Below are 26,847 nucleotides of genomic sequence, written 5' to 3' on the forward strand. Positions count from 1 at the left end.
GGCAGGGAGCCTGCTTCTCCCTCTGACCCTCCCCCCTCTCATGTGCTCTCTCTCTCTCATTCTCTCTGTCTCAAATAAATAAATAAAATCTTTAAAAATATATATATATATAGTAATTATAGCCACCATTAATTGAATGCCAGACACCGGATTAGGCCCTTTGTATATCTTGGCTCCAGTCTATACAACAAATCATAAAGATAGGTATTATCACTCTTATTTCACAGATGAGAAAACTGATACTGATTTCATTTTCCATGATCACTGGTCTTAACAATGGTCTGGATATCCTTTTAATATTGATTGACTCTTGATCAGCCTGTTGATTTTGTTTAGCCAAGGGCTGGCAATGAAGAACCCATATTGTGTCTCCTCTGACAGTCATCCCTTTGGCAAGCATAATTTTCCATGGGTTGATTGATCAGAACCGGAGGAAGAGTGTGAGGAAGTCTTTGATAGTTTGGGAGAAAGAACTTATAATGAACCATTATTTGGGGCTGGTCTAAGAGATTCAGATCCTCTCAACAGGAAAGTAGGGTTGGTGTTGCCGAAGATCCTGGGTTCCAGGGGAAAGACAAGGGGACCCAGACCTGATTCCTACTGGGTGGACAGCACCCTTGACTAGCCTGCAGGGAAGTCTGGTCAGAGAGGTCAGTGGGTGATGCCCTCCCTATGAAGCCAGCTACATCCTTAAACCAAGACCGATGTCTTACTTAGACATTTTCTGGAGAGGAGCAGCAGAGTGTAGTGATTAAGTTCGTGGATGCAAGTCAGACCTAGATTCAAATCCCGGCTCCACACTTACTACCTGTGTAATCTTGGACATGTTAGATCATTTCACTGGTCTCAGTTTCCTCGTCTGTGAAATGGAAGTAATTGCTGTCACAAGGCTTAAATGAAGTAATACGTATGAAATAGTGCAGAATAGTGTCTGGAAAATAGTAAGGACTTGGCAAATGCCAGCTACATTTATTAAAGTTTTTAATAAGTCTCCAAGAATTTGAAATTTAATTTAGAATCAAATCTGAGACACACATTTAAAATACTCTCCTTGGTTGATGAATCACATTACCCCCACTTTTGCTTTGGTTGAGCCAATGTGTTTGTGAAAAGATAATGTTGTATGATAGCAGTTATTGATAGAATAGTATTGACTTTCAGGTAATATTTGAGTTGTGGCTTTTCAGTGTGACTTTTGTGATGCTGTAAATCCAGCATTTGCCTATCAATGGCCTCTTCTTATGTTCCAAAAGTACCATGTGTTCCGGTTATCTGTTGCTACATAATAAACCATCTGAAACTGATATGACAGTGTTGGACAAGGTTTTTTTGTAAAAGGCCACAGAATAGCTATTTTCAGCTTTAAGGGCTACATATGGTCTCTGTCACATATTATTCTTTGCTTTGTTTTTTTCTTTTACAACCCTTTAAAAATGTACCAAGCCCAGCTGAGCTCACAGGCTGTAGAAAAACAGGTTGCAGGCCAGATTTTATCACCAGGCCTTAGTCTGCAGACCTCTCTCTTAAAACAACAATGTTTATTGATTATTATTATGGCTTATGGTTTTGGAAGTTGACCGGCCTCAGTGAGTTGGTGGTTTTCACCTAGGGTCTCTATTGTGGTTACAGTCAGATGTGGCCAGAGTTGGGAATTTTCTTGAAGACTTCCTCACCCCACATGGTTGAAGTAACACATATAAAATCAACTGGTTGATGTTGATTGTTGGTTGAGACCTCAGCTGGGCCTGTCAGCTGGAATACCTACACAGGGCCTGACCTCCCCATAGCATGGCAGCTGGATTTCAAGGGTGAGCAGCTCATAAGAGAGCTAGGCAGATGCTGTGTCTCATTTTATAACCCACCTGCAGAAGTCACATTATGCCACTTCCAACCTCATTTTCTTCATTGGATCCAGGTGACCAAGGCCAGGTCATATTTGAGGAAAGGAAAATTTAGACTCCATTTCTCCACGGGAGTAGTTTCAAAGAATTCGTGGGCATATTTAAAAACATACACCATGGAAGCTCTCGGTCCAGGGAACTCTCTGAGAAGCTTCACAGTCTTGCTGCTATGGTTGGCTTTTGATTTAGCAATGAAGGACGTTAACCTCAGACATTCCCATGATGTCTTAAATCAACAAGCAAGCTTACTCCTCCCCAGAAAACAACCAAACATCGTATTGGGGTTGAGTGATTGTGGAGGTGGTGTGTTACTTTCCCACACACCCTTGACTTTAAAAATCCTAGATTTAAGAAGTCGCTCTCTTGTCAGCATTTCTGGATTTCAAGAAGAATTAGTTGCATGCATTTGGCATTTTCTTGATCTTGATACTTTGCTGAATTCACCAGCCCACTGCAGAGGGCAGCCAATACCACTGTTTGCTGTCGTCAGGAAGTTGGATTGCAAATAAACCAGTATTAACAGACTGGATTGTAAAAATTTTTTTGCTGGTAAAAATTTTTCTGCACTGACGTTGACTAGTCCTCATTGTTTGGAAGGCTGAGGAAAGCCTCACCAAGCTATTGGAAGTTTGAGAGATTGATTCTCGATGGTTTTTGAAAGACTCCGTTGCGGTGTGTTACCCTGGCTTAAATAGTGTTCCCATCAGCTTGAACGTGTTACGCAATCATCTTGTGGTGCCAAAGAGGAAAAGTCAGTTCCTTGTTGTTAGCCTGGCTCCAACCATCTGTCTAAAATGTATAAGTGTCGATTCATTTTTCAAGGATATTTTATTAGTTCAGTTTTTGGGGGAATTTACTTGGACCAAACGATGTGCAGATGATAGACCTCATTCAAGGTTCAGACATTTTTGAGGTGCCGTGGGAGGCAGCTGGCTATCCAATCGCTCTGTTCCTCGCAACTGCGTTTGTTGCACATTTTGTGGTACGATGAAGGGCTGAGTGGGGAGAAGCCTTGACCCATCTGAAATTTATCTGGAAACTGTGAGAGAAAGAACCAGAACTTGTACATTACACTTGCCTTTCCCTTTCTTTTACTTTCCCTTCGCTTTTCCTAGCCTCGAGCATATTTGCTTTTCTCTGATGAGTTTCTTTTGTGTGGGTACAACTGTGTCCCCTCTTCTCTCCTTCTGCTTTTCTCAGAAATCTTGTTTAGCCAATTCTCACTCAATCAGTGTCAGCAAGTGGTAATTACATGTTTTTTTATAATATTGTTCCTCTCAACATCAGGCAAGAATTCCAATTGGCCTGGGCTAAATTACTTTAATCTAATTGCCTGGTTACCTCATTTGTTTGTATTTTTATTCAAAAGCATTCAAATCTCAGGCTTATATTTTTTACATGGTATTCCCAAGTGTTTTATTTTATTTTATTTTTTAAGATTTGTTTATTTTTGCGAGAGGGGGAGAGAGTGAGAGAGAGGAGAGCGCATGAGCGGGGGGAGGGGCAGATTGAGAAGTGGACTCTCCATTGAGCAGGGAGCCTGATGCGGGACTCGATCCCAGGACCCTGGGATCATGACCTGAGCTGAAGGCAGATGCTTAACCAACTGAGCCACCCAGGCGCCCGCAGCTGTTGTTTTAAAATAATGGCTTCTCTGCTTTTGAATTATTGGATGTATCCATTTATTTGAATATTATACAAATACTGCCAAGGAATCACGCGGCTAGAAAGACCTTCCTAAGTTCCCGTAAACAACTCCGCCGACTCTTGACAGTTTCCTTCATAAACCGCAAGGACAGATAACAATTTAGTCCAGGCTGATGCGCTGAAGGAAAGGAGCATTCTGTCTCAACTGAAGTTTACAGGGGGTGGTGCCGGCTCATTGCTTCGTTTCTTGAACTCATTGCACCTAGATGTTGTGAGGAATACACCGGATGAATGAGACACAGTTCTACCCTGCGGGAGGAGTTCATAAGGGCAGTAGAAGAGATCTTTGTATCAACTACTTTGTCCATATATTTGAAGATGATTAATACTGACCTGTGTTTTGGATGTTCAAAAAAATTTTCCAATGGTGAATAATATTCAAATAAGGAACTTCCTTACCTGCAAGGGTACATATGCTTGTGGTAGCTTTATATGCCCCACCACTGGTTCACTGGATTCCAGGCTTTAGCTTTTGAGGATCTGGCTCTCACTGGCATAGAGAAGCAGTACCGTGGGAAGCCTCAGGTGAAAAGGAATTCTGTGGGTGATGTGACCATATGAGTACCTGGAATGGCTATCAGAGAGAGGGCAGTTTTAAGAAAAGACAAGACAAAGCTAGAAGCATACAGCAGTGCTCTTAGCTGACATTCATCAGAGGGGAAACAAGAGTAAGGACACAATGGACCCACCCTCATAAGGCCCGGAGCCTGGGTGTCATGGTGCCATGGTGGGCTTCCATGCCCTCATGGGATGGCACAGTGCCTTACACACAGCCACCAGAGGAAAGGAAGGGCTCGTGCAATTTGAGAGTGGCTCTCTTGGAACTGGGGCCACTCCCTTGAGCCACCACTGCAGGTGTGTATCTCAGAACTAGACTTCCCAGTTTCACGCCTTGTGTAAGAGACAATGAATTTCACCGGCTGTGTTTGTTCAATGTCTCGTTCGACAGTGTGCCCTCACAGGAGCTCCTTCCCTTGCACCCCTCATGCTCATTACTTCGGCTGTTCATAAATGAGTAAAGGACAGCTCCAACAATCACCCTTCTTCAAATCATAATACTTTAGGATAACGGACCTTACACAGAATTTAGCCCAACCCCTTTATTCATTTACTTATTTGGGAATAATTTCAAGCGTATAGGATAATTTCAAGTATATTACAAAGAACTTTAATGTATTACCTTCACCCCGATTTACTAGTTGGTATTGTGCCCTGTTTGCTTTCTCATTCCTGTTCTTCTCTCTCATCCCTCTCACTCTCTCAACACACACGTACACACACACACACACGCACACATGCATATATGAATCTACATATTTTTTCTGAATCATTTGAAAGTTGCAAACATCACATCCTTTTAGTCTTAAGTTCTTCACTATGTCCTTCCCAAGAACAAGCGGATCCTTTTATAGGATCACAGTATAGTTCTCCATTTCCAGAAATGTAGCAATCTACCATCCATGTTTCAATTTTGTCCATTGATCCAATAATGCCTTTTATGGTTTTTTTTCCCTCCTACTGGATCTGGCCCAGGATCATATTTGGCCTTCAGTTGTCATTCACCTGGAACAGTTCCTTACCCCTTCTGTGTCTCAGGTCATCAGCATTGTTGTAGCATTTAGACCCCCTATTTGTATTCCAGGTGAGGAGTTAAGATATTTCCAGGATCACACAGCTAGTTATGAAAGAACCAAGACTAGAAACGGGGCATCTGAAACACAGAACAGATATGTTTCAAATTAAATTAGTAAATCGGACGACTGAAAGCAGGCATAATTTGCCTTCCCTAAGTATTTATTAAATTTCCTTCAACTACACAGTCACTTTGAAATATAAGACATCCCTGAAATAAAAGGTAAGCAATTACTCACCAGTAGAACCAGTCTTTGTTATCCTGAAAAGGCTTAATGCTCACACCTGCAATTAGCGAGAGAAAAGGACCTTCACCTTCCAGTTTTCATTAGGAAAATGCAACTTTTGTTGGCTGCCTTATCTAGCCCAGCAAATCCAGCTACTGTTTAAACCAACAATGTGATTTTTTCAAACCACTGAAATTCTAGTGATTGCTAGAGGGAAGGTGGGAAAGCAAACCAAAGAGGGAAAAGGCCAAGGTTCACAATCCAGGGTCACGGTTGTAGTGCATCTGTTGGAACAGATTAAAGGCCAGTGGACGGAGCAGAGTGGCTTCAGGAATCCAGGAGCATGGCAGTTTCTGAGCATCCTCTGTGAAAAGAGAAATTCCATGTAGCCCGGAAGGGAAACATGGGTTTGTGTGTTCATGTGTCTGCCTGCACATGAGACACACGCATGTTCGGGACAAAATTGAGAAGGACAGAGATGTTTATTTTTCCCTTCTTCCCACTCTCCTTTTAGCAAAGGAAGAGAAGAATTGGGATTGAGAAGCTGGACCATCCTTTAGAGAGGACACAGATAGAAAGAGGTCCTGGCCGAGTAACTGCAGCCCCCAGACCTGCTGTCCCTGGGGCCACACCGGCCACCCACTTCACAGCTCCTCTCCACTTTGGTCCCCTCTGTCCTGTGCAGAACGTTCCGGGCAGCACAGGGTCCCCACTCCTCCGGAGCTCCTCTCCCTCTCCCGAGGGGCTTCCCCCTCCTTTCCCAAAGCAGAAGCTCCAGGCAGTTCAGCCGCACGCTCCCCTGGGTGTTGCTCTCCCTGTAGTGTGAACGGAAGCCCTCTGCAGGAGGAAGGGGTGGGTGGAAGAGGGCGTCGTCATAGTGGGAGTCACGGCAATAGTCAGAACTACCATTTTTCCAGTGCTTCCTGTATGCGAAGCTCTTCCCGTTTGTCAACTCATTTAGCCCTCACAACAACTTGATGGAGGGAGTGGTGGCATTTTCATTTTGCAGGAGAAACGGAGGCCCAGAGAGCTTATGTCACTTGCTGCAGACAGCAGGCGAGCCGTGATCCTCATCTAGCCAGCCCCAGAGCCCATGCCTTTCCTCTGCCCTCGCGGCAGTAGCTCGGCTCTCTCTGGAGGCATCTGCATTTTAATGGTGGTCTCTTCCATTTCTAGGATGCTACGGTTGGCAAAGCTGCCTGTGTGTCCCCCTGGAGCCTCCCAGGCATGGGGCAGGGTGACTTCCACCCTGTCCAAGGACCAGGAGGTTCAGTGACTTGTGTGCAGGTTACAAGGCAAGAAAAGTGGCCTCAGCCCCGGAACTCTGCTCTGACGAGGCTAGGCCGGGTGTACCACTCCCCTTTCTAAAACCAGCAAAGCTTCCCTGATGCCGGGACTTGCAAAGCCGACAGCAGATGCCTCCTTTCACCTCTGCACCTGCATCTTATACCCCCTCTCCCTGCCACTCCTCTCCCTTCAGCTCCATCTGTCTCATCTTAGCCCTTAACTTCTCTACAATGCCTCCCACCTGTGGTCCCTTCCAACCAGAACCCTCTTTTCTGTGTCTTCCCTTGAACTGCAAGAATAGAGAAATCTCAGTTCAGCAATACCCACCCCCGTTTTGTTTTGTTTTGTTTCCTTTGTATGGATCACAATGAGTAATTACATGTTTAGGTCATTTTTCACATTCTCTGGTAGATTCTATAAAGGAGATGCTTTCGAATTGTTTCCTTTGTTACTTTTGACATTGACAAATTCCTAATAGGGGACCTAGTAAGGAGCAAGGCCCCTGAACAGGGGAAGGGAGGATACAGAGAGGAAGACATCATGGCTGTTGCCTTCGGAAAGCTTGCCGCTAGTGAAGAGTGAACTTGTACGAGCAAGTATGACCGCAAGGCAGGATGAATCAGGCCAAATGCTCTCAAGGAGTTGGTAGTGGGGGAGCCTAGAGGAATTGCCATACATTCAGAGGCGATCAGAATAGCAAGGAAGCTTTCGTTGTAGAGGCGCCCATGCTTTGATGGGTGAAGAGAATTTCAGCTGAAAAGGGGAAGGGCATTGTAGGCTGAGAGAGTACAGAATAAGGCACACAATTGCTTACAGATCCAGCAAATCAGAATGGCAAAGAGGCTTATTATTTCCTGAAACCCCTGTGAATGCAGGCACCAGAATGTGAGCCTTACAGCTTTAGGGATTTGGGCCAGTTTTATTCATTGCTATATTCCTGGCTCCTATAAAGTTCCAGGTAGCACTTTGGTAGGTGCTCAATGAACACTTATTGAATGAATTGGGTAGATAATCATTGCTTCCATTTTACAATTGAAAAAATGCACGGAGAAGTGGATCAAGGCTACACAGAACCAGGACTTTAAGTGGGAGAGACAATATATTAAGAAAATATGGGAAAATATATTTTATAATGATGGAAGTGAGGAAGGCCCTTTAAAGCATACCGTGGAGGCTACGTAGAAAGGCAAAAATCAACATATTTGGTTACAAAAATGTTTTAGAAGTTAGTCTGCCAAAAAAAAAATAATTAACAAGGTTGAACAAGAATTAGACGATGTAGTGATATTTAATATGATAAAAAATAATGTTGTTATGCTTGATATGTAAAGAGCACTCATGAATCAATAGAAAAAGTACACATCCCAATAGAAAAATGGACAGATACCATGAAGCAGCAGTTCACAAAAGTATAAATCAAAATAACCAAATAAAATATAAATGTATATACATATATATTCACTTCACAAGAAATAAAAATGTAAATATAAACAGCATGATGTTCTTTTAGATAGATGCTGACAAAGTACAATGTTGGTCTAAGGAAGCAGGTACTCTCATACACTTTTCATATTATAAGAAAATAAATTGGTATGGTCTTGCTGGAAAGCAGTCTAGCAATGTATTCTAAAATGTCAAATGAGTATACTTTTTTATTAAGGACTTTAGCTATTCTAAGAAAATAATCAAACGGTTCTATCAAAATGTCTTTACAAGTAATTCTTACAGTATTCTCTATAACATAATGAAAATTTGGAAATCAATATCTATCAAAAAGGGATTAGTTAAATAAATTATGATATCTATACATAGATTTCTGTGCAGGTATTACATAGCCTGGCATATAGTAGGGGTTGGCAAACTCTGGCTCGCAGGCCAAATCCAGCCCACTGACTGTTTTTGTTAATAAAGTTTTACTGGCACACAGCAACGCCCACTAACTGGTGTATTTCTACGGCTGCTCTTACACTATGGTGACAGAGTTGAGTATTTGCAACAGAAACCAAATGGCCCAGAGGCCTAAAATATTTATTATCCATCCCTTTACGAAACTGTTTGCTGATCCCTGATACATAGATATATTCATTGACATGGAAAGCTCTCTGTAGCATATTATTGAGTCATAAAAGCAGGGTACAAAAATCACATGCATAGTGTGTTTCTGTTATAAAAAATCATGTGGTCATGGGGAAGGGGCAAAAAAAGGACAAGGACCGTAAAACTTAAAGAATGTATTTTTTAGGAGGGATGACTTCAATTATGTTTACCAAAACGTAGTGGGTTACGTGCGAGTTGTGAGATGTTAGGTGATTTTTCCTTAACCTCTTTATATTTTTCTATAATTCCTAAGTGTCTAGAAGGGATTTGTATAAGTGGAATGGATAAGCGGCCATTATCTTTGTTATATAGAGGTGTTATAAATTGTTATAATTTTGGACATAGTTTGGCAAAGTCTTAACAGGTTTTAATACACGCCTTGAATGTACATACTAACGTGCACCTTGAAACAGTCATTTCACATTTCTGAATCTGCACTTCTAAAGAAATAGCCTTCCATTTGGGAAAAACCACATACACCGAGTTGTTCAAGCAATGTAAACTGTTTTTTGATTCCACGCTAAGTGGAGTCGAACATAAAACCCCACGTGTGGCAGACATCTCTGAAGGTCAACAGCAAGTGCCCCTGAGGCTGGGGAACAGTTGACATCCTCATACATGGCTGGTGGGACCGCACAGCAACCACTCTGGAGAGCAGGTTGTCAGTTTCTTGAAGTTCAATGTATCCTTATATGTGAGACCCAACCATTATGGTCACACAAAACCTGTATGTGACTGGGGCGCCTGGGTGGCTCAGTCGTTAAGCGTCTGCCTTCGGCTCAGGTCATGATCCCAGGGTCCTGGGATCGAGCCCCGCATTGGGCTCCCTGCTCCGCGGGAAGCCTGCTTCTCCCTCTCCCACTCCCCCTGCTTGTGTTCCCTCTCTCGCTGTGTCTCTCTCTGTCAAATAAATAAAATTAAAAAAAACAAAAACAAAAACCTGTATGTGACTATTTATAACACACCTATTCATAATGGTCAAACACTGCAGACAACACGAATGCTCTCCGAAGGAAGGGTAGGAACACAAAGTGTGAGACGTCCGTAGAGTGGGCTACCACTGCATAATCCAAAGCAACATGCTCTTGGTGCCCACAACAACTTAAAGGCACCATGTTGAGTGAAAGAAGGCAGTCTCCGAAGCTGACACACCGTGTGACCCCATTTATATGGCCTTCTTGAAAACACAAAATTAAAGAGAGAGCAGATGAGGGTTTGCCAAGTTCTAGGCCTTGGGGAGAGAGTGGGACTCGAAAGAGAGAGCACAGGGTTTTTTTGTTTGTTTGGTTTTTTTTGAGATGATGGAACGGTTTTGGATCGTGATCGTGGTGGTGGTTACATAGATCTCTGTATGTATTATAATTCATACAACACCAAAAAAAGAGTCAGTTTTACTATATGTTCATGTAAAAAATAAAATTAAATATGTATAGGAAAAACCAGAAGATAATACACAAAAACCCCGATATAATTTGTTTAGCCTGGTGGTATTATGGGCAACTCTATTTTTTTTCTTATTTTTCCTATTTTGCATGAATAGATTACTTTTATAATTAGAATAATACACTAACAAGCAAACCAATCCAGGAACTCTAAGATCATAGTAGTGTATGAAGTTTGGGAAGGGAACAGGGGAGCCCTTCATTCAGCCGTCGTTATCTGAAGGCACTGTGCGTTCTGGGTCATCGGGGGCAGCTCAAAATGATGGCCATGAGTCTGTTCATGAAATCCATAGTTATGCAGTTTGCTTTAGAAAGTGGAAGTAATAATAGAGTTTTTGTTTCTTTAAAAGCCTCCTTTATTGGAAAATTAACTTTTGTAAAACTCCCCATTCACCTTTGCTGCCAAATATATGAGGTTGCGTCATAAGGGCAATTATAACCCCATGTAAACATGCATTATCCTATTTGTTCTACAAACCCCGGGGAAGCCGAGTAGGGTTGTGTACGCTCTTCTGTTTGCAAAGAGGAAATCCAGGTACAGAAACTGCCGGGTAGTCAGCATGACAATAAAAATTCCATTTGCTTTAACTTTTCTCCCCAGAGGCAGACTGTATTTTTTTTTGTAGCTCGCCAATAATGATATAAAAGGTAATATTATCATACTGTCTTCCCTTGAGAATTTCCTGGGCATGGTTAGAAATGAAATAAATGTCGTATGCCTTGAGAGAAAAAGTATTTGTCTTTCCACTGAAAATTCACTAGTTCTGTGTAATGAAATGCTCTCCTCTGTTTTTTTTTTTAGGATTTTGTATTGCACCCTGATTCTTCCTCTGCATTATCTTGAGCCTTTCTTTTCATACATCTTCCTCAACCTCCAGCTCATGGTCCTGCAAGTCCTTCACCTTTACTGGTGTTACTTCATCCTGAAAATGCTCAGAAGATGTTTATTCATGAAGGTAAGGGCTGCCTGAGTCTTGCTGCTCTTAGCAGGTGAATTTCATTGACAGATTGAAGGTGATGCCCAGACGATGGAACACTCTAGTTAATTTGGAGTTAACTAGAATTCCTTTTTTTCCCTTGATTTGATCCTGACTGATAAAAATGTATCTAAAATGTAAAATGTAAAACCCGAAAATGTTTTTCTTTAGGGTAAGTTCTCTAAAGTGCTTTTAGGAAATTGTTTTTGTTAGAGGACAAGTCATTTTTATAAAACTTTTATCCAAAAATTGATTGTTGCTTTTTATTTTTATTTTTTTAAGATTTTATTTATTTATTTGAGAGAGAGACAGACAGAGATAGTGAGAAGAGAGCATGAGCGGGGAGGAGAGAGAGAAGCAGGCTCCTGCTGAGCAGGAAGCCCGATGTGGGACTCGATCCCAGGACCCTGGGATCATGACCTGAGCCCAAGGCAGACGCTTAACTGACTGAGCCACCCAGGCCCCCCCTGATTGTTGCTTTTTAAAGAATGTCCTAATGAGTTTAAATTTGCTCTAGTTTGAGACAAGCTTTATTGTGATAGTGGAGTAATATTTCAGAGCCTTAGGTTTACCTTCACTGAGCACCCAGTTTGCACGTGATGCTCTCTCCCTGAGCCTTCTCCTACCATCTGAAATATTGTCCGTCAATTGGCTATGCTTTTTTCCTGAAAACAGCTTCTTCTCTAAATAGTAACATATTAATAATACATTTTAGACAATAGAAGTTTTTTGTTTGTTTGTTTTGAATTCTGTTCTGGGTTTTAATTCCAGAACAAAGGTAGGAGGGCTTCAGAAATGAGTAAGACACAAATCACTGCCTTTGGGGAAACAACCCAACATCTGGGGGGGAATATTCGCCTACTAGCAACTACCTATATTGTGCTAAAGAGACATCCCATAAACTTGCTGTGGAAGACAGAAACCAGTTGACTCAAGGTCCGGCCAGGGAACGTTATCGAATGGATGGAATTTGACTTGAGCCTTGAAGGCAAGTAAAAAAAAAAAAAAAAATCACAGCTCCTTCTTTGTCAGTAAATCATACTTCTAAGGGAGTTTTAATTAAGGATCTTTCGAGGTGGAAGTTACAGCGGGCGCATTTTCAAGTGCTACCATCCATGTATACACAACACTGTATCATCAGAGGGAGTGGCTCGTATGTAACAGGTATGGTGGTAATTTACCTGATAAGCTCATGTTCTGATCAACTGTCAGATTAATTCATTTTCCTACTTTGGTAAATGACTGTTCAAGAATTGACAAATGAAATGGACATTATGATAACTGACCTCTGGGTTTTCTACCATCTCCTAGCTTCTAGATCTAGACAGAGGTATAAGGAGTTGGGCTACATCTGGATTGATTGCAAACCAAATTCAGAAAGTAGTTTTTGTTTGCTGGTTTTACTAAATGACTGACTTGAGCTTGCTTTCTTGGGAGCGGACTCTCCTCCCTTAAAAAGTCAGCGTGCCAAGAAAAAAACGCTTTCATCGAATGGTTCTAGCTTATTAATATTCTAAATAGTTTTCTCATGACCTCTGCAAAAGTTATTTTACCTCTGAGTGACTGATAAAGTTGAAGTGAGCGCGATAAGGTTAAAAAGTTGAGCAGTTAGACCCTTTGCACATCGAGGGCTTGGAGGGAAGGAAGGGCGCTGAACTGAGCCTGTCCCACCCCTGGGTCGAGCCTTCCTGGAGCGCCCATCTCCCTAGCCAGAAACTGTTCCCTTAATCACTGGTGAGTGACAATAATTACAGGCTGGAAGGGAGCCAGGCTGAACAAAACTTGGAGACCAGAGGATACTCTTGTTTGGTTTTAGCAGCATCATGTTCATATTTCTGATCTCTAATGGGTTGTACCAGGCCTGATTAAAAACCCAGTGGGTTGGGGAGCCGAGGACAGGAATTCCCGATTTCTCATGCCGTACTTTGGAAAAGCTGTTTCCAATTGCCATTTGATAGCAGTAGTAGAGGCCCCTGCAGCCCTAATCCCTGCAGTTCGTATGACTTCAGCTGGCTTGCATGTGCACTCTGTTTTCCATAGCAGTGGCAAAACTGGCTGTGAAATCAGCTTATTCCTCCAAGCCGTAAAGCTGCCTTTTAAAGAATGCTATTTGAAGGCACCGTTGCATTGCAAAGGGGAGGAGACAGATAAAGGCGGGAGTTGACACTCTTAGAGGAACAACGAACAAGACCGTTTTCAACTCTATTTAATAACTCGTTAGCATTTAATATACACGCCTCAATTGTTACTAAGGTGACGCGTTCTTGGATATTTAGAAAATGGGACTGCCGAAGTTCTTAGGTCTCTTAAAATGTCTTTCAAATCTTGTAACAGAGATTGGGAATTTGTCTTTTTAAGTTCCTTATGCCTGGTAGGCCCTGAAGAAGTAGTTTCGAAGATGCAAATGAATACAGATCACACCAGGGTGGAAAGTTACAAGATTATTAATCTTTTTTCTGGTCTCCATAGATTTGCATGGTAGACTGGAAAGACAAAAGTGACTATACATCTTAAAAATAGCACTTGTTGAAATATCCACACCTTATTTTCCTTCAACAGTGGGGTTACTGTGTGCCTATGGCGAATGAGGACCTTCTACCATTTGCTTCTGTTAATACCTTAAAATAACAATATCCCTATAATTTCAGGATTCTGACATAGTGGTTAGCAGGCACTGATGAAACTGAGCTGGTTCCTATAAAATGGGGGGATTTTGTGCGGGACTCCCAGCACACACCTCCCATCAGGAAGTATGATGGGCTGAGATATTTGTCTTGTCATTCTCTTTGCAAACACGAGAAGTGCTTTCAGAGGAAATTAGGAGGGTGGCATGCTCTCGTTTAATATTACTTAAGAGAATGTGATCATCCCTACGCTTTTATTTTCTTCTTCCTAAATATCACACTGGGTGCTGGCCAACTCAAGTATGTCTCTTTGACATCTCAGGCTGGTGTGCAGCCAAGACACGGAGGGCAGGGCCTAGCATGCAGCCATTACAGCCCAGAGCTGGGATGGAACGACTAGCCCCTGGCAACCTGCCCCAGCCATCTGCTCTGGACAGGCAGTGTCTCTGAAGTTCACAGATGACACTTGACACACGCTCAACTCTTTTAGCTAAAGAAAGGAGGACCCTTCTCATAAATCGGAGAAATCTGAGGCCTCAACCAAATTCGCACAGTAAGTTTGTGGCAAAGCTCGAACGTGAGTCTCTTCGCTTGCAATACTTTGCCTTTTCTAATTAACTGTTGATCTGAAATAGCCAGAAAATTGATTGAAAAAACTGGCACGGAGTAAGAAGGAATCCATAAACAACTTGAGTAATCAAGGTAGTGGAATAAAACACAGCACAAATTCTTTAGCTTGTTTCTGAACTTTCTAAAAATATAAGAAAACGTTTCGGAATTCTTTTTTCAGTTTCAGAGCACTTCCTAGTAAAGCAAGTCCGGAATAGCCAAGAGTACAGGCTTTCCCGTTTGCTGGCTGTGTGATCTGAGGCATATTACTTCCATTTACTGCCTCAGTTTCTCCACCTGTAAATTGGGGATGATGATATTAACACCCGCCTTGCAGGAGAAAGCCGTCAGAACAGGACCTGGCACATAGCAAGCACATGGGAAGGTTGGCTGCCATTACCATTATTCCTCTTCACAGGTTCTTTGTGGCAAGTCACAGAGAGGCTGTGACTTCCAGGTCGCCTGGCAGTTGGGCGTCAGTCATGCCCTCCCTCCCTTCCGCTTAGATAATGCTGCAGCTGAGTCAGGTGTCCGTCCACGGGCGCCCATGACCGTTTGCTAAGCTGTCTTCGGTCAGTTAATTTGCGTGACTCACATTCTGATGATCCTTTTTGACACTCTCTCAGATATCAGTGTGTTAGTGAAGAAATACAAAATCTGTAACATCCAGCAAACCTCCAGGTCTCTTTTGTTAGTAGTTAATAGTGGATCTAAAAACTGCCCTTTGCTGAACAAGAGATAAAAATATCACAAGGGCTGGCAGTTAAAATAGAGTATTATAAAAATGCTATCAGTTTGGGGCACCTGGGTGGCTCAGTCGGTTAAGTGTATGACTCTTGGTTTCAGCTCAGGTCATGATCTCAGGGTCATGAGATCGAGCTTTATGCAGAGCTTGCGCTCAGCAGGGAATCTGCTTGTCTCTCTCCCTACCTCCTGACTCCCCCCAACTCGCTCTCGCATGCTCACACACCCACTCTTGCTCTCTCTCAAACAAATAAATAAGTAAAATCTTTTTAAGAATGCTATCGGTTTATATTTCTATATTTCCAAATATTTATACAGGTTAACTGCTTTAACAATCTATTGAAGAAACAACAGTGGAGCTTATAAACTTGTAACAAGTAACTGTGCAAAGTTGCTCAGTTTAAAGAATCCCAGATTTGAATATTCTTCCACACTGTACATTCAGCTGAGCCACAAAATAGACTTTCAGAACTGGGAGAGACCCCTGAATATCCACCAGGACAGCATGGCCCCCCTCCTCAAGGCCTTCCTACTGCACCACAGTGTACTGCTCACTTGTACATAAAACTGCTATTTCCCAGAGGAAGAGAGGGGGCTGAGTGAAGAAGTTACATGACTTACCCAAGGTCACACAGGAGTGGGTTTCATGCCTGTAAAGCCCGAGACTTCACAGGCTATGTTGCTAACGCGGTGCTCTTCTTCCTCCCCAGTAGCTCTGTGTCCTCCAAACATGAGTGATATGTATTTAATGTGTGTATGTTTATCTGTGTTTCTCCATGTGTGAGTTTAGTGTGATGTAGGCTCAGCTCTCACACACTTCATCATCTTTTTGTTTCCTGTTCAGTGAGTTTTAATACATGTATAGAGCATGCAATCATTACTCTGTTAAAATGTAGAACATTTCCATGACCCTATAAAGATCTTAGTGCCTATGTCTGGTCATCACCCATTCCCACATTGGCAACCACTGTTCTTACTTCCATTCCCATAGATTAGTTTCAACTTTCTTTAAAAAAAAAAAAGATTGATTGATTTTGTGAGAGAGAGAGAGAGAGCAGGGGACAGGGGGCAGTTGGAGGGGCACAGGGAGAGGGAGAGAGTCTTAAGCAGATTCCACGCTGAGCATGGAGCCCAACATGGGGCTCGATCTCATGACCCTGAGAGCATGACCTGAGCCGAATGTTTCATGGACTGCATCTCCCAGGCACCCCTCGACTTTCTTTTCTTTTTTTTTTTTTTTTTAAGATTTATTTATTTATTTATTTGACAGAGAGAGACAGCGAGAGAGGGAACACAAGCAGGGGGGTGTAGGAGAGGGAGAAGCAGGCTTCCTGCTGAGCAGGGAGCCCGAAGTGGGACTCGATCCCAGGACCCTGGGATCACGACCTCAGCCGAAGGCAGATGCTTAACAACTGAGCCACCCAGGCACCCACCCCTCGACTTTCTTAAACCTTATATAATTAGAATCACACAGCGTGTGCTTTTCTATATTCTTTCACTACAAACTTCATAATCTTTTCATGCCTCTGCTCTGTTCCCTTGTCATGGTTACCTTGTCAGTAATCCATGAATTCCAGCTCTTCGGAGAGGGCACTCTCTAGAAAATCTTCCAAGGGCTCTCCCCATTAGGGGATTTTGTGGCTTAAAACAATCATAAGTTTTTATAAACTCGAAGGTGTGGAGTTGTTTAAAGAAGTCAAAGTAGAAGCGGCAGCTGTCTGCATGGCTCTAAGATAATAACAGAAGGAAAACATAGCAAACTGAGCAAACTGGCCTCTTCCCAGCTCCCTGCCTCCAGCAGAATTCCTGTTGCTTTGCCCTGGACCCAGAGGCCTCATTAAGAGACCCCCAGGCCCAACCAGGGCACCTAGATGAATGTGCGGGAGGAGACCCGACCTCACACTCAAATCTTGAGATGGAAGCAACTCAGAACTGGAAAGAGGGGTTCACCTGCCCGATGGGGAGTGGAGGCTCCGCGGGACAGAGGGGTTTCCTCAGGCTGCTCCAGTCACGACCAGAACCCACGCAGTGACCTTTTCGGTGAATGTCTGTTTTCCTACAGCAGGATAACATACATTATCCAGGCATTGCTTTAGATACTGGGTTGTTCGATAGGCTTTCCCAAGCTATTTGGATATTCTTCTAGCATCTTCTTCCAAACTGTTTCTTCTTGCTGTTAGGACAGTCACAGTGGGTACCCATGTCCAGATACTGTGCCACCTCTTCCTGCTGATGAAAATAGCCTGACTTCTCCGCTCTTCCTTCCAGGCACACGGGCCTCTGATGTAAAAAGATTATATTAGTGTTCTTAAATCAGTCAAACAAGATTGTATTTCAGTTTTCTTCAATCCATCCTCCATTCCTTTGGAAATAGGCGCGGGCAGCAATTGGAGGCCAGCAGCCGAGTGAGGACTGTTATTTCTAGCTTTCAGCTGCTGGGTGACTGTTCAAAAGTGGCGAATCTCACTTCTCCGCAATCTCCTGTGAATTTTTAATTATGCAAATAATTTTCCATACTTACTTAATGACGTATTAGTTCCCTTTGCGCATACTCCTGAATTTCTTGTCTTGTGTGTTTCTTTTTTTTTTTTTTAAAGATTTTATTTATTTATTTATTAGAGAGCGAGCGAGAGAGAAACAGCATGAGAGAGGAGAGGGTCAGAGGGAGAAGCAGGCTCCCCGCTGAGCCGGGAGCCCGATGTGGGACTCGATCCCAGGACCCTGGGATCATGTCCTGAGCCGAAGGCAGTCGCTTAACCAACTGAGCCACCCAGACGCCCTTGTCTTGTGTGTTTCTTAACAGTGGTTTTGAAAATACTAGTTCTTTGGAGGTACCTGACTAGTCAGGTCACTGGGTGGGCAGGAAGTCAGCGGAAGCTGTTGTAAAAGGAAGGGACTTTTCAAATGAGAGTTGTCCTGCAAAAGCATCTTTGAGGGTAGCAGTGGGCACTCAAAGCCTGCCCTTTCTTTCCTCTGTCCCAGATGTTGACTCTGATGTTTCCTTGAACCATTGGTCATATCTCGCTGAAGTTGAAAAGGAGGTGAGGGATGGGGGAAGATCCAAGGAAAAAGAGATAAAAGAAGCTCTGACATCTCTCATACTTGGCTTTAAAAAACATTTCACAAAATCCCTGGGGCGCCGGGATGGCTCCGTCGGTTAAGTGTCAGACTCTTGTTTTGGCTCAGGTCATGATCTCAGGGTCATGAGATTGAGCCCCGTGTTGGGCTCCATGCTGGGCATGGAGTCTGCTTAAGATTCTCTCTCTCTCCCTCTCCTGCTGCCCCTCCCCCCCACTCATTCGCTCACTCTCTAAATAAATAAATAATAAATAATCATTTCACAAAAATGGAATTGATTTTTATATATTCCTGAAAGGAGCAGATACTTTCCATTTTATTAGTAGTGAAACAGACACACACACAAGCACATTAACACACGTACACCTACAGATATCTTATATGGAACTTGAGTTTCTGTTTCTGTATCAGCCTAGACAAGGCGATGAGCACAGTTCATGGCTTATTAATAAATCTACACATTCACACCAGGAGGTGAAAGTGTTATTAGTGGGTGCTTGGGCCAGAGAGATTGGTAAAAGCATGTGTAGGGGAGAGGTCCCCTGTTTCTGTTAATACCCCATGAATTTCTGTGGCCCCACCCTTCCAGTGGTTCCTTCCCCTGCCCCTCTACATAAGTCTCAGCAGAGCGCTTTATGTAGCATAAAAGAAACCTTATTCCTGAAAACCCATTTGGTTTGTAGATAATGGGTAAAATAAATGAACCTTACAACACTTTAGCGTCTGAATGACTTACCATGTAGATGGCGTTATCCATGTTCTGTTTGGGGAGTAGCAAGAGTGCCATCCGTGGAAGCCTGGACTCTCAGTGGGGGCTATTTTCTGCAAACTGTGTCTCCTTGCCACATATAATGGGCTCTGGAAAGGCTAAAGAGAGCAGCACTGGGCACGTGCACTCTTCGCAAGGCTCGGAGGCCCATTTCGCAGGCCAGTCAGACCTCACTCAGCCTCAGTGTTGCTCCAAGCAACTTGGGCCTGTATGTACACCTCTGTAATATTTCTAGAATTTCTGGAAAACTTGGTCATGTCTTTCAAGCGAATGGGATTGGCTGTTCTCACTCATGTGGCCAGATTGGGACCGCTGACCCCATCTCTAGAGTGCTCCACTGAGGCCCAGCCACAGTGGGCTCCCAGGCTAAGGTCGGAGCTGATGCTGTAGCAGCTACAATGGGTGGCTATTTATATCATGACTCTACCTGCACCCCGAGAAATCTCCCTTGACCCATTTATCTGGGTGGAAGATAAATGTGCAAGAGTCCAGGCTCTGGGAGGGCCCCCAGGATCCCAGTTGTCCAGAAGAAGAGAGTAACAGGTGAGGGTAAAGCTCAGGGAGGGAGTAGAAGGGATGGAAAGCAAACCGCCTACGCTCTGTGCCTTTCTTGCTCCCCCTTATCCGTTGTAAGTGTGTGTGTGTGTGTGTGTGTGTCTGTGCCTGTGCACACACAAGAGGATTTCAGGGGTGCCCTAGGGGTCCACACCTGTGAGGGGGTGAAGGGAGCTGGATGGGGCAGAGGGAGAAGTTAAACTGTGGTGCATTTATAACAAAGTCCTCAGCCAACCCTACAGGGAGCCCTAGAGCTGGGTGGCCCTTCAGGGATGTCCAGTTGTGGCAAAGGGGTGGGACCTCTGTACCCTGACCTGAATGTGTCGCTGGATGTGGGCTGCCCTCTGGGGAGGGGGCGTAGCTCTGGGCGAGGCAGCTCCCTTGAGCCAAGGATAATAATACCCAGAGAAGGACATGCCTGCGAGCTTCCCAGGGCTAGGGGATTGGAGCCGCCATTCTGAAGGGCCTGCCATCTCTGCCTGCCCCATCCTGGACCTAACACTCATCCCCACGAGGAGAGGGAGAGAATCACAAGCAGACTCCTCACTGAGCATGGAACCTGACATGGGGCTCACTCTCATGACCCTGAGATCATGACCTGAGCCAAAATCAAGAGTCAGATGCTTAACTGACTGAAACATCCAGGTGCCCCCTTTCTATGCTTCACTTTGATTAATTACTATGTCTTCACAATCTTTGACTTTTTTATTTTGTGGTGTCTAATCAGCAGTCAATCCCATCTAGTATATTTTTTAATTTCAGATATTGTGTTTTCCATCTCTATAAATTATATTTTGGTCTCTTTTTATATCTTCCATTTTTCTTAATCTGTGTTTTTTCTCTACCTCCCTGAATATATGGAGCATATTTATAATAGCTATTTTAACATCTTTGTGTGCTAATTCCATCATCTCTGATAATCTTGGGTCTTTTTCTATTCATTGAATTTTGTCCTGGTTATGTGCCATATTTTCCAACTTCTTTGCAAACCTGCTAATTTCTTATTAGATACCAGACATTTTGAATTTTACATTGCTGGATGCTGGGTTTTGTTGTATTCCTTTTAAATAGTGGTTTTTGTTTATTTGTTTGTTGTTTTAAATAGTGTTTTTGTACGTGGTACAATGAGTGTATTTTGTATTTGTACACCTTCAAGGTGCTAGTGAGAAGTTTGATACTTTCAAAGGCTTGTTTTTAAGCTTTGCTAGGGTGAGCCCAGAATAGCTTTTGGTTGATGGCTATTAAGTGAAGTCCTTCTTAGCATTCTCCTTGATGTCCACTCTCCTTGATGTCACTCTGGCTGGTGAGAAGACAACAAGCTGCCACCATGGTCCGAGCTCCCAGGGTTGTTTTGCCAACTTCTTCTGGTGATTCTTTGCCTGGCCTTTGGTAGTTTCCTGACTCACCTGCACAGGTCAGTACTCGGTCAAAGACCGAAGGGGATTCCATGGAAGATCTCTGGAGCTCTCTTTCTGTGTGTCTTCTTCCTCTCCAGCATTCTGTCCCACAAATACCAGCTTCACTTTGGGGAACTCCAACTTCTGTTTCCTCAACTCAGTGGCACCCTGGGCTCTGTTTGGGTTCTTCGCTGTGCTTCAGCTTAGACGTAATAAGATGGTGTGCTGGGACCATTGCAGGGCTCACCTCCCTCACTTTCTTTTTCTCAGGAACCACGATCCTGAGCTGCTTATTGAACAGTGTCTAAAAACTATTGTTATTGGTTTTTTTGAAATCCAGCTTTCTAGTTGTTTAACATGCTAGGATAATCCAATCCTTGTTTTTCCATCCTGGCCAGAGGCAGTTGTCACAGTATTTCATTTTCCAAATAACAGTAGTTTATACGCTTCCTGAGACAGCCTGTTTCATTTTTGAGCAAGTATAACTGTTAGGTAGTTCCTTCTTTTTTCCTGATCTTTCCCTCTAGGCCAATGCTGCCCAATAAAAATACAATGTGAGCCACACATATAATTTTAAGTTATCTGGTAGTGTCATTTAAAAACTCATAAGAAACAGGTGAAATTAAGTTTAATAATATATTGAACACAATAGAAGCAAAATATTATCATTTCAATTTTGCCTGCTGCCTATTTTGCCCAGTAGGTATTTAAACAGGGGAAGATTATAATCATATTTAAGGTTAATATCATGATTCAGCAACAAATACCAAAAATTATTAAGGAGATCCTTTCATTCTTTTTTTTCACATTAAGTCTTTGAAATCCAGTGTGGATTTTACACTTACAGCACATCTCAATTTGGACTGACTACATTTCAAATGCTCAGAAGCCACATGGGGTGAGTGGCCACCACACTGGATGTTGTAGCTCCTGGCTCTAGAATAGCAAATGTACTTCTCTTCCCCTGCATATGGGACAGGTGGTGGGATATGTTCTCCTGTGTGATCTGTCCTCATGGGATCCCTGATGTCATACTCAATTATAACAGACTGGCCGTATCCACTACCTTTGCTTTTCCACTCAAGAAAGGTTTTCAGTTTGTGAGAAAGGGAAGATGATAGCCAGCCTATTGTTTTATTTCTCTTTCTCCTCTGCAAGATCCTGACTTCTCTTCTGTTTTCTTCTTTCCCTTCACTGCTTGTCTCCAAGTACCACATCTTCTTTATATAGCTGATTCTTCCCAACAAACTCGGCTTCCTGTCTGACACACATTGGGGCTCCTTCTCTTTAGCAAGAGGTAGGAACTACCAGGTCCCAGCCTGTGCATTCATGCTTTCCCTCACTCTTTCTGGAGGTGATTTTATCTGTGCTTCTTCTAAGTCAATACACCCACCCTGCTCATTTTTCCAACCTTGTCCTCTCCACTTGCCCAGCCACTGGCTAGAGGGCTGTGGTGGCTCATTAGAATTTGTATATATATTTTCTTCTTCTTATAGATAATCTGAACAGTGTTCTCTGTTCCCCAGGAACATTGAAGGCATTTTATTCTGTATTTGTTTTCAGAGAGTGAGGGAGAAATGTGGACTCAGGCTACCATTGTTCTTCAAACCCAGAAGTCCTCAAGCAAATCGTTTGCAAACGTGGGTGTTAAAAATGTTCTTAATAATAGACTTCTTCCGACATTCTCACAAGTAATCTTGATGATGTCTCCGTATGGAAGCTGCATACAGCAGCAACCCTTAGATACCAACCATATGCCCCATCGCCACCCCCACCCCATGGCTCTGCTTCTGGGGGTTAAACATCTCCAACTCTTTCAAGCGTACCTCGTCCTAAGATACACTGTTGAGTCTTTTCACCTACCTCTCCTTTCATTTTACCCAGATCCTCCTTTAAATGAGCAGCAGTTTCTAGATGTGGTCTGACTAACACAAAAGCAAGTCTGATGTCTCTTTTTGTGAAAATTCTCCTTCCATTGATGCAGCCAAGTTTTGTTTTGAGTTGCTGGTAGTCACATTACGCTGCTAATTCATACTGAGTTTGAAATTGATTAAAACCCCTAGGTCTTTTTCACAAGCCACATTCCCTCCGTTCAAGGATTGTCCGGGCGATAGTGGTGATTTGTGTTGGAAGTTACATTCTTTCTTGTTAAGCTTCACTTCACTTAATCCGCTTATCATTTGAACCTTTTGCTTAAGAACGGGAAAGCATGACATTTGGTGACAGGTACTTAAACGTTCTTGAGGACCTTTCGTCTAAAAGGCCGGTATAAGGAATTCAGGAATATTCTATATAAGTCAGCTCATGAAAAAAAGTCGTTATGATTCTACCTGTACATATTTTCATCAGGTGAGGATTGTGATCACATTTAAGGCAAATACAGAATGAGGTATACTGCTCACACTGACAAGAAGCTCTCTCAGGATTCCCACTTTTTATTTCAGATCAACTTGTTACACATTAGCTGTGTCGACTACACCTGACTAGAATGGTCTGTGGAGCCTTTAAAGAAAGAACCTCATGGCCAGGTCCGAACTCAGATCATTTAAATCAGAATTTATGGAGATAGGACCCAGACATTGGACTTTTTGACAGACTATTTCCCCTGAGTAAGTGATTCTGATCTGCCTCTCAGGTTGAGAGCCACTAGAACGTAGAGAAGACCGTGTGTGTGTGTGTGTGTGTGTGTGTGTGTGTGTGTGTGTGTCTTCACTACTGGACGAGCGTCCGTAGATGGCTCTCCATTTCTTGGGTCTGCTTTCTAAAAAGCAGAGAGAGCTGCCTTCTTTCCCACATGTGAGGAGTTTGTGGATGTGACCTCCACGAATACTCTCATCTTGCAAATTTTAACCAGAGCTGTAGGTTTTCATGTTACATAGGTGTTAATGCTAAAAAATCCTTACAAAAGAAAATTCAGACTGTTGAAACAAACACTTGGAGACTGTTTCCTTTGTAGAAAACCAGAATTCTTTAAATAGTACATTTCCCTGGAGAAGTAAAGGCATGACTCATTTTATAAGATGATTTACTAATTATTTTTAAACAACCATCTGTTATAGGAAGTGAGACATACTGGTAATTTTCTCTTGCCTCTCTGGACTAAAAGGACTCATGACATATAGATATTAATGAAATAAAAATTAGTTGGAATTATGGAATTTTAAAACTGAAAAGACCCTTAGGTGACCCTCTGCTTCAGCTTCTTTTTACAGGGAGCAGCAATCTAGGGAGGGGTTGTGGCCTAAGAAACAGCCTACTCACCACTATGTCAGTCCAGGCATCAGCTAGAGCTGGTTAGAAATGCAGCCCCTCTGGTCCCACCAGAGACCTTCTGAATGAGAGTCTGTATTTACACCAACTCTAGGTGATTTATATGCATATTAAAGTTTCAGAAGCACTGTTCTAAAAAATTCAGATCCAGGTAACTAACAGGAAATGTCCGTGTGTAGCTAGGTTTGGTAGAATCCAATTTAAATGTAATGCAACTTCTTTGAGGAAAAAAAAAAAGGAAAAACTCAATTTTTTTTTCCTGTGACCTTGTCATCTTGGATAATAAGAACTAATATAACAAAAAAGGAATGTATTTGGTAGTAGTTCAGAAAATTGCTTTCTTTGATTGAAGGCACTTCTTTTTCTTTTCAGACAGGCAAAGCTAAAAGTTTGCTTTCAAAACAGCATAAAATGCTTATTATATTGTCCTTTGTTTCATTGCCAACTGTGGATTTAGATGTGGAGCCATTCAAAAAGCAGTGGGACATTATGAGTCATTCATGACCTCCTGGGCTTTTGACATTACCGTAGAACCACAGATTCCCAAGCCCAGAGTTTCCTTAAGGCATTTCAGAAACACAGCTCTGCAACTTTATTGAAACCATAGCTGCAGATGTCTTTCCCAGAGGTATATGGGAGTGCTGTGGCAGAGATCATTCCTTTACTCAAAATGAGCATTTTCTCTCATTAGCATTACTATTATTTTTTCCTCGTTGTCAACATTTGTTTTGTTTGGTAATCCTTGCAATCAGTTCTTAGGAATAGAGACCGGGGCCAGAAATATTTACCTTCACTAACAAGCAAGTCATGATTAGTTGATAAAGATCTCTAGATTCTGGAATCTTAAAATAGAAGAAAAAATTACACAAAAAATAAAGCCAAGAGTGTAGGTATCAGGGTTTGACTAAATTTACTGTACACGCCCCCCCCCACCCTGCCTTTTTTGGTGGAGATGAAAGTAGTAAGTCGTGTATGAATTGAGTGGTGCTGGCTGGGTTACGCAGATAGCACAATGCAGGCTGATGGCTATGGATGGGAGAATGTTCTCTGAGATCCACAGCACAGTGAAGGGTTCTGATGTTCTGTCATATGAGGATCAGTGGAAGGAAATGGAAATATTTCACTTGAAGAGGATTTAAATATCTTTAAATGTTTGAAAAACTGACCGATGTTTGAAGAAAGTACACGGACTTCTCTTGGACAATTACTCATTACTGGAGATATACATGTAGGAGTGTGTATGTCTTTTGCTCGGGTTATCCAAAAGGGCATGTCAGCATCAATAGAAACTAGATTCAATGAGCTTAAAAGTCCCTTCCAAACCCAGAGGGCTTTGGGCACTGTTCTTTCTCATGCACTACCCCCTCTGCATCTCCAGTGCTCTCCCTCTAACCTGTGCCCCTGACACTTCTCCCCTACACCACGGCCACAGCCTCCAGAGGCTCCAGCTCTGGTCACTCTGAATTCCCTCCCACCACTTACACACAGCAATAGGGAATGCTACTATATATCAACCAGCTCTTCATTAGAGCAGAAGTTTTCTGAGTATAGATACCTTATCTGTTCGGGTCACTGGTATGCTCCCCGTATCTCAAACAGTGCTGCATAATGGCCTCTTTTTGGACTTACAAGTAAAATAGAACTTCTAACCGTGACCTGTGAAATTGGTAATCTGGTCCATGCTTCTTCCCCGACTTCATCTTAGGACGTGCTCCATCTTTCTTACTATTCTTCAGCTGCATTGGCCTTTCTGATCCCTAAGCATGTCAAGACTTTTCCCCACCCCAGGCCCTTTGCACATACTGTTTCTTCTTCTTGAAATGTTCTTTACCCCACTCTTCCCTGGCCACCCCTACTTAACCTTCAGGTTACAACCTTTGAGTTCCATTTCCTTAACATGGCTTCCTGATGTCACCCCATCTAAGTGAGCTCCCCAATTTACACATCGTGGTATTCTCTACTTCATAACACTTATAAGTGTGTAGTTACATATTTACTATTATGTGTTTGAGCTCTTAGGGTTTGGTTCTCTCAGTAGACTGTAAGCTATTTGAAGACAGAGACTAGTCCCTGATGCTTTGCACAATGCACGGGGGCTCAAGAAATATTTTTTTGAATCAGTGGTTCTCAGTTGGGGTGATTTTACCCTCCAGGGACATTTGGCAATCTCTGGAGATATTTCTGATGGTCACAATTGTATCTAGTGGACAGAGACTAAGGATACGTACTGTTAACCCTCCTAATGGGTAGGACAGGCCCCACACAAAGAATTGCCTGGCCCACCATGTCAAGAGTGCCCAGGCTGAGATTCCTGGAATGAATAGATGAACTTCTTTCTCTTTTGGTTGAGTGCACTTTGTGGCGGGTGGTGTTCCCAAATGATTCCTTGCTCTCTCACCTCTCACTCTAACAGAGGGAAGTTAGGTTATGCAGGAACAGCCTAATGCACTATTTCTTTTTTTTTTTTTTTTCATTTTTTTTTTATTCTTATGTTAATCCCCATACATTACATCATTAGTTCTAGATGAAGT

General features: G+C 42.7%; 1 protein-coding gene across 1 annotated transcript in view; it reads left to right on the forward strand.

The window, feature by feature from the left end:
- CERS3 (ceramide synthase 3) overlaps positions 1-26,847 on the forward strand; it is a 91,894-nt gene that overhangs the window by 50,068 nt on the left and 14,979 nt on the right. Inside the window, exon 7 of the mRNA XM_081831886.1 lies at positions 10,920-11,249. Coding sequence (XP_081688012.1) covers positions 10,920-11,249 — 330 coding nt within the window. The remainder of the gene's footprint in view (positions 1-10,919; positions 11,250-26,847) is intronic.

The sequence above is a fragment of the Leptonychotes weddellii genome, chromosome 9 (genome assembly GCF_054177405.1).
Source record: "Leptonychotes weddellii isolate Sample4059 chromosome 9, ASM5417740v2, whole genome shotgun sequence".
In the NCBI taxonomy this organism is placed as follows: domain Eukaryota; kingdom Metazoa; phylum Chordata; class Mammalia; order Carnivora; family Phocidae; genus Leptonychotes; species Leptonychotes weddellii.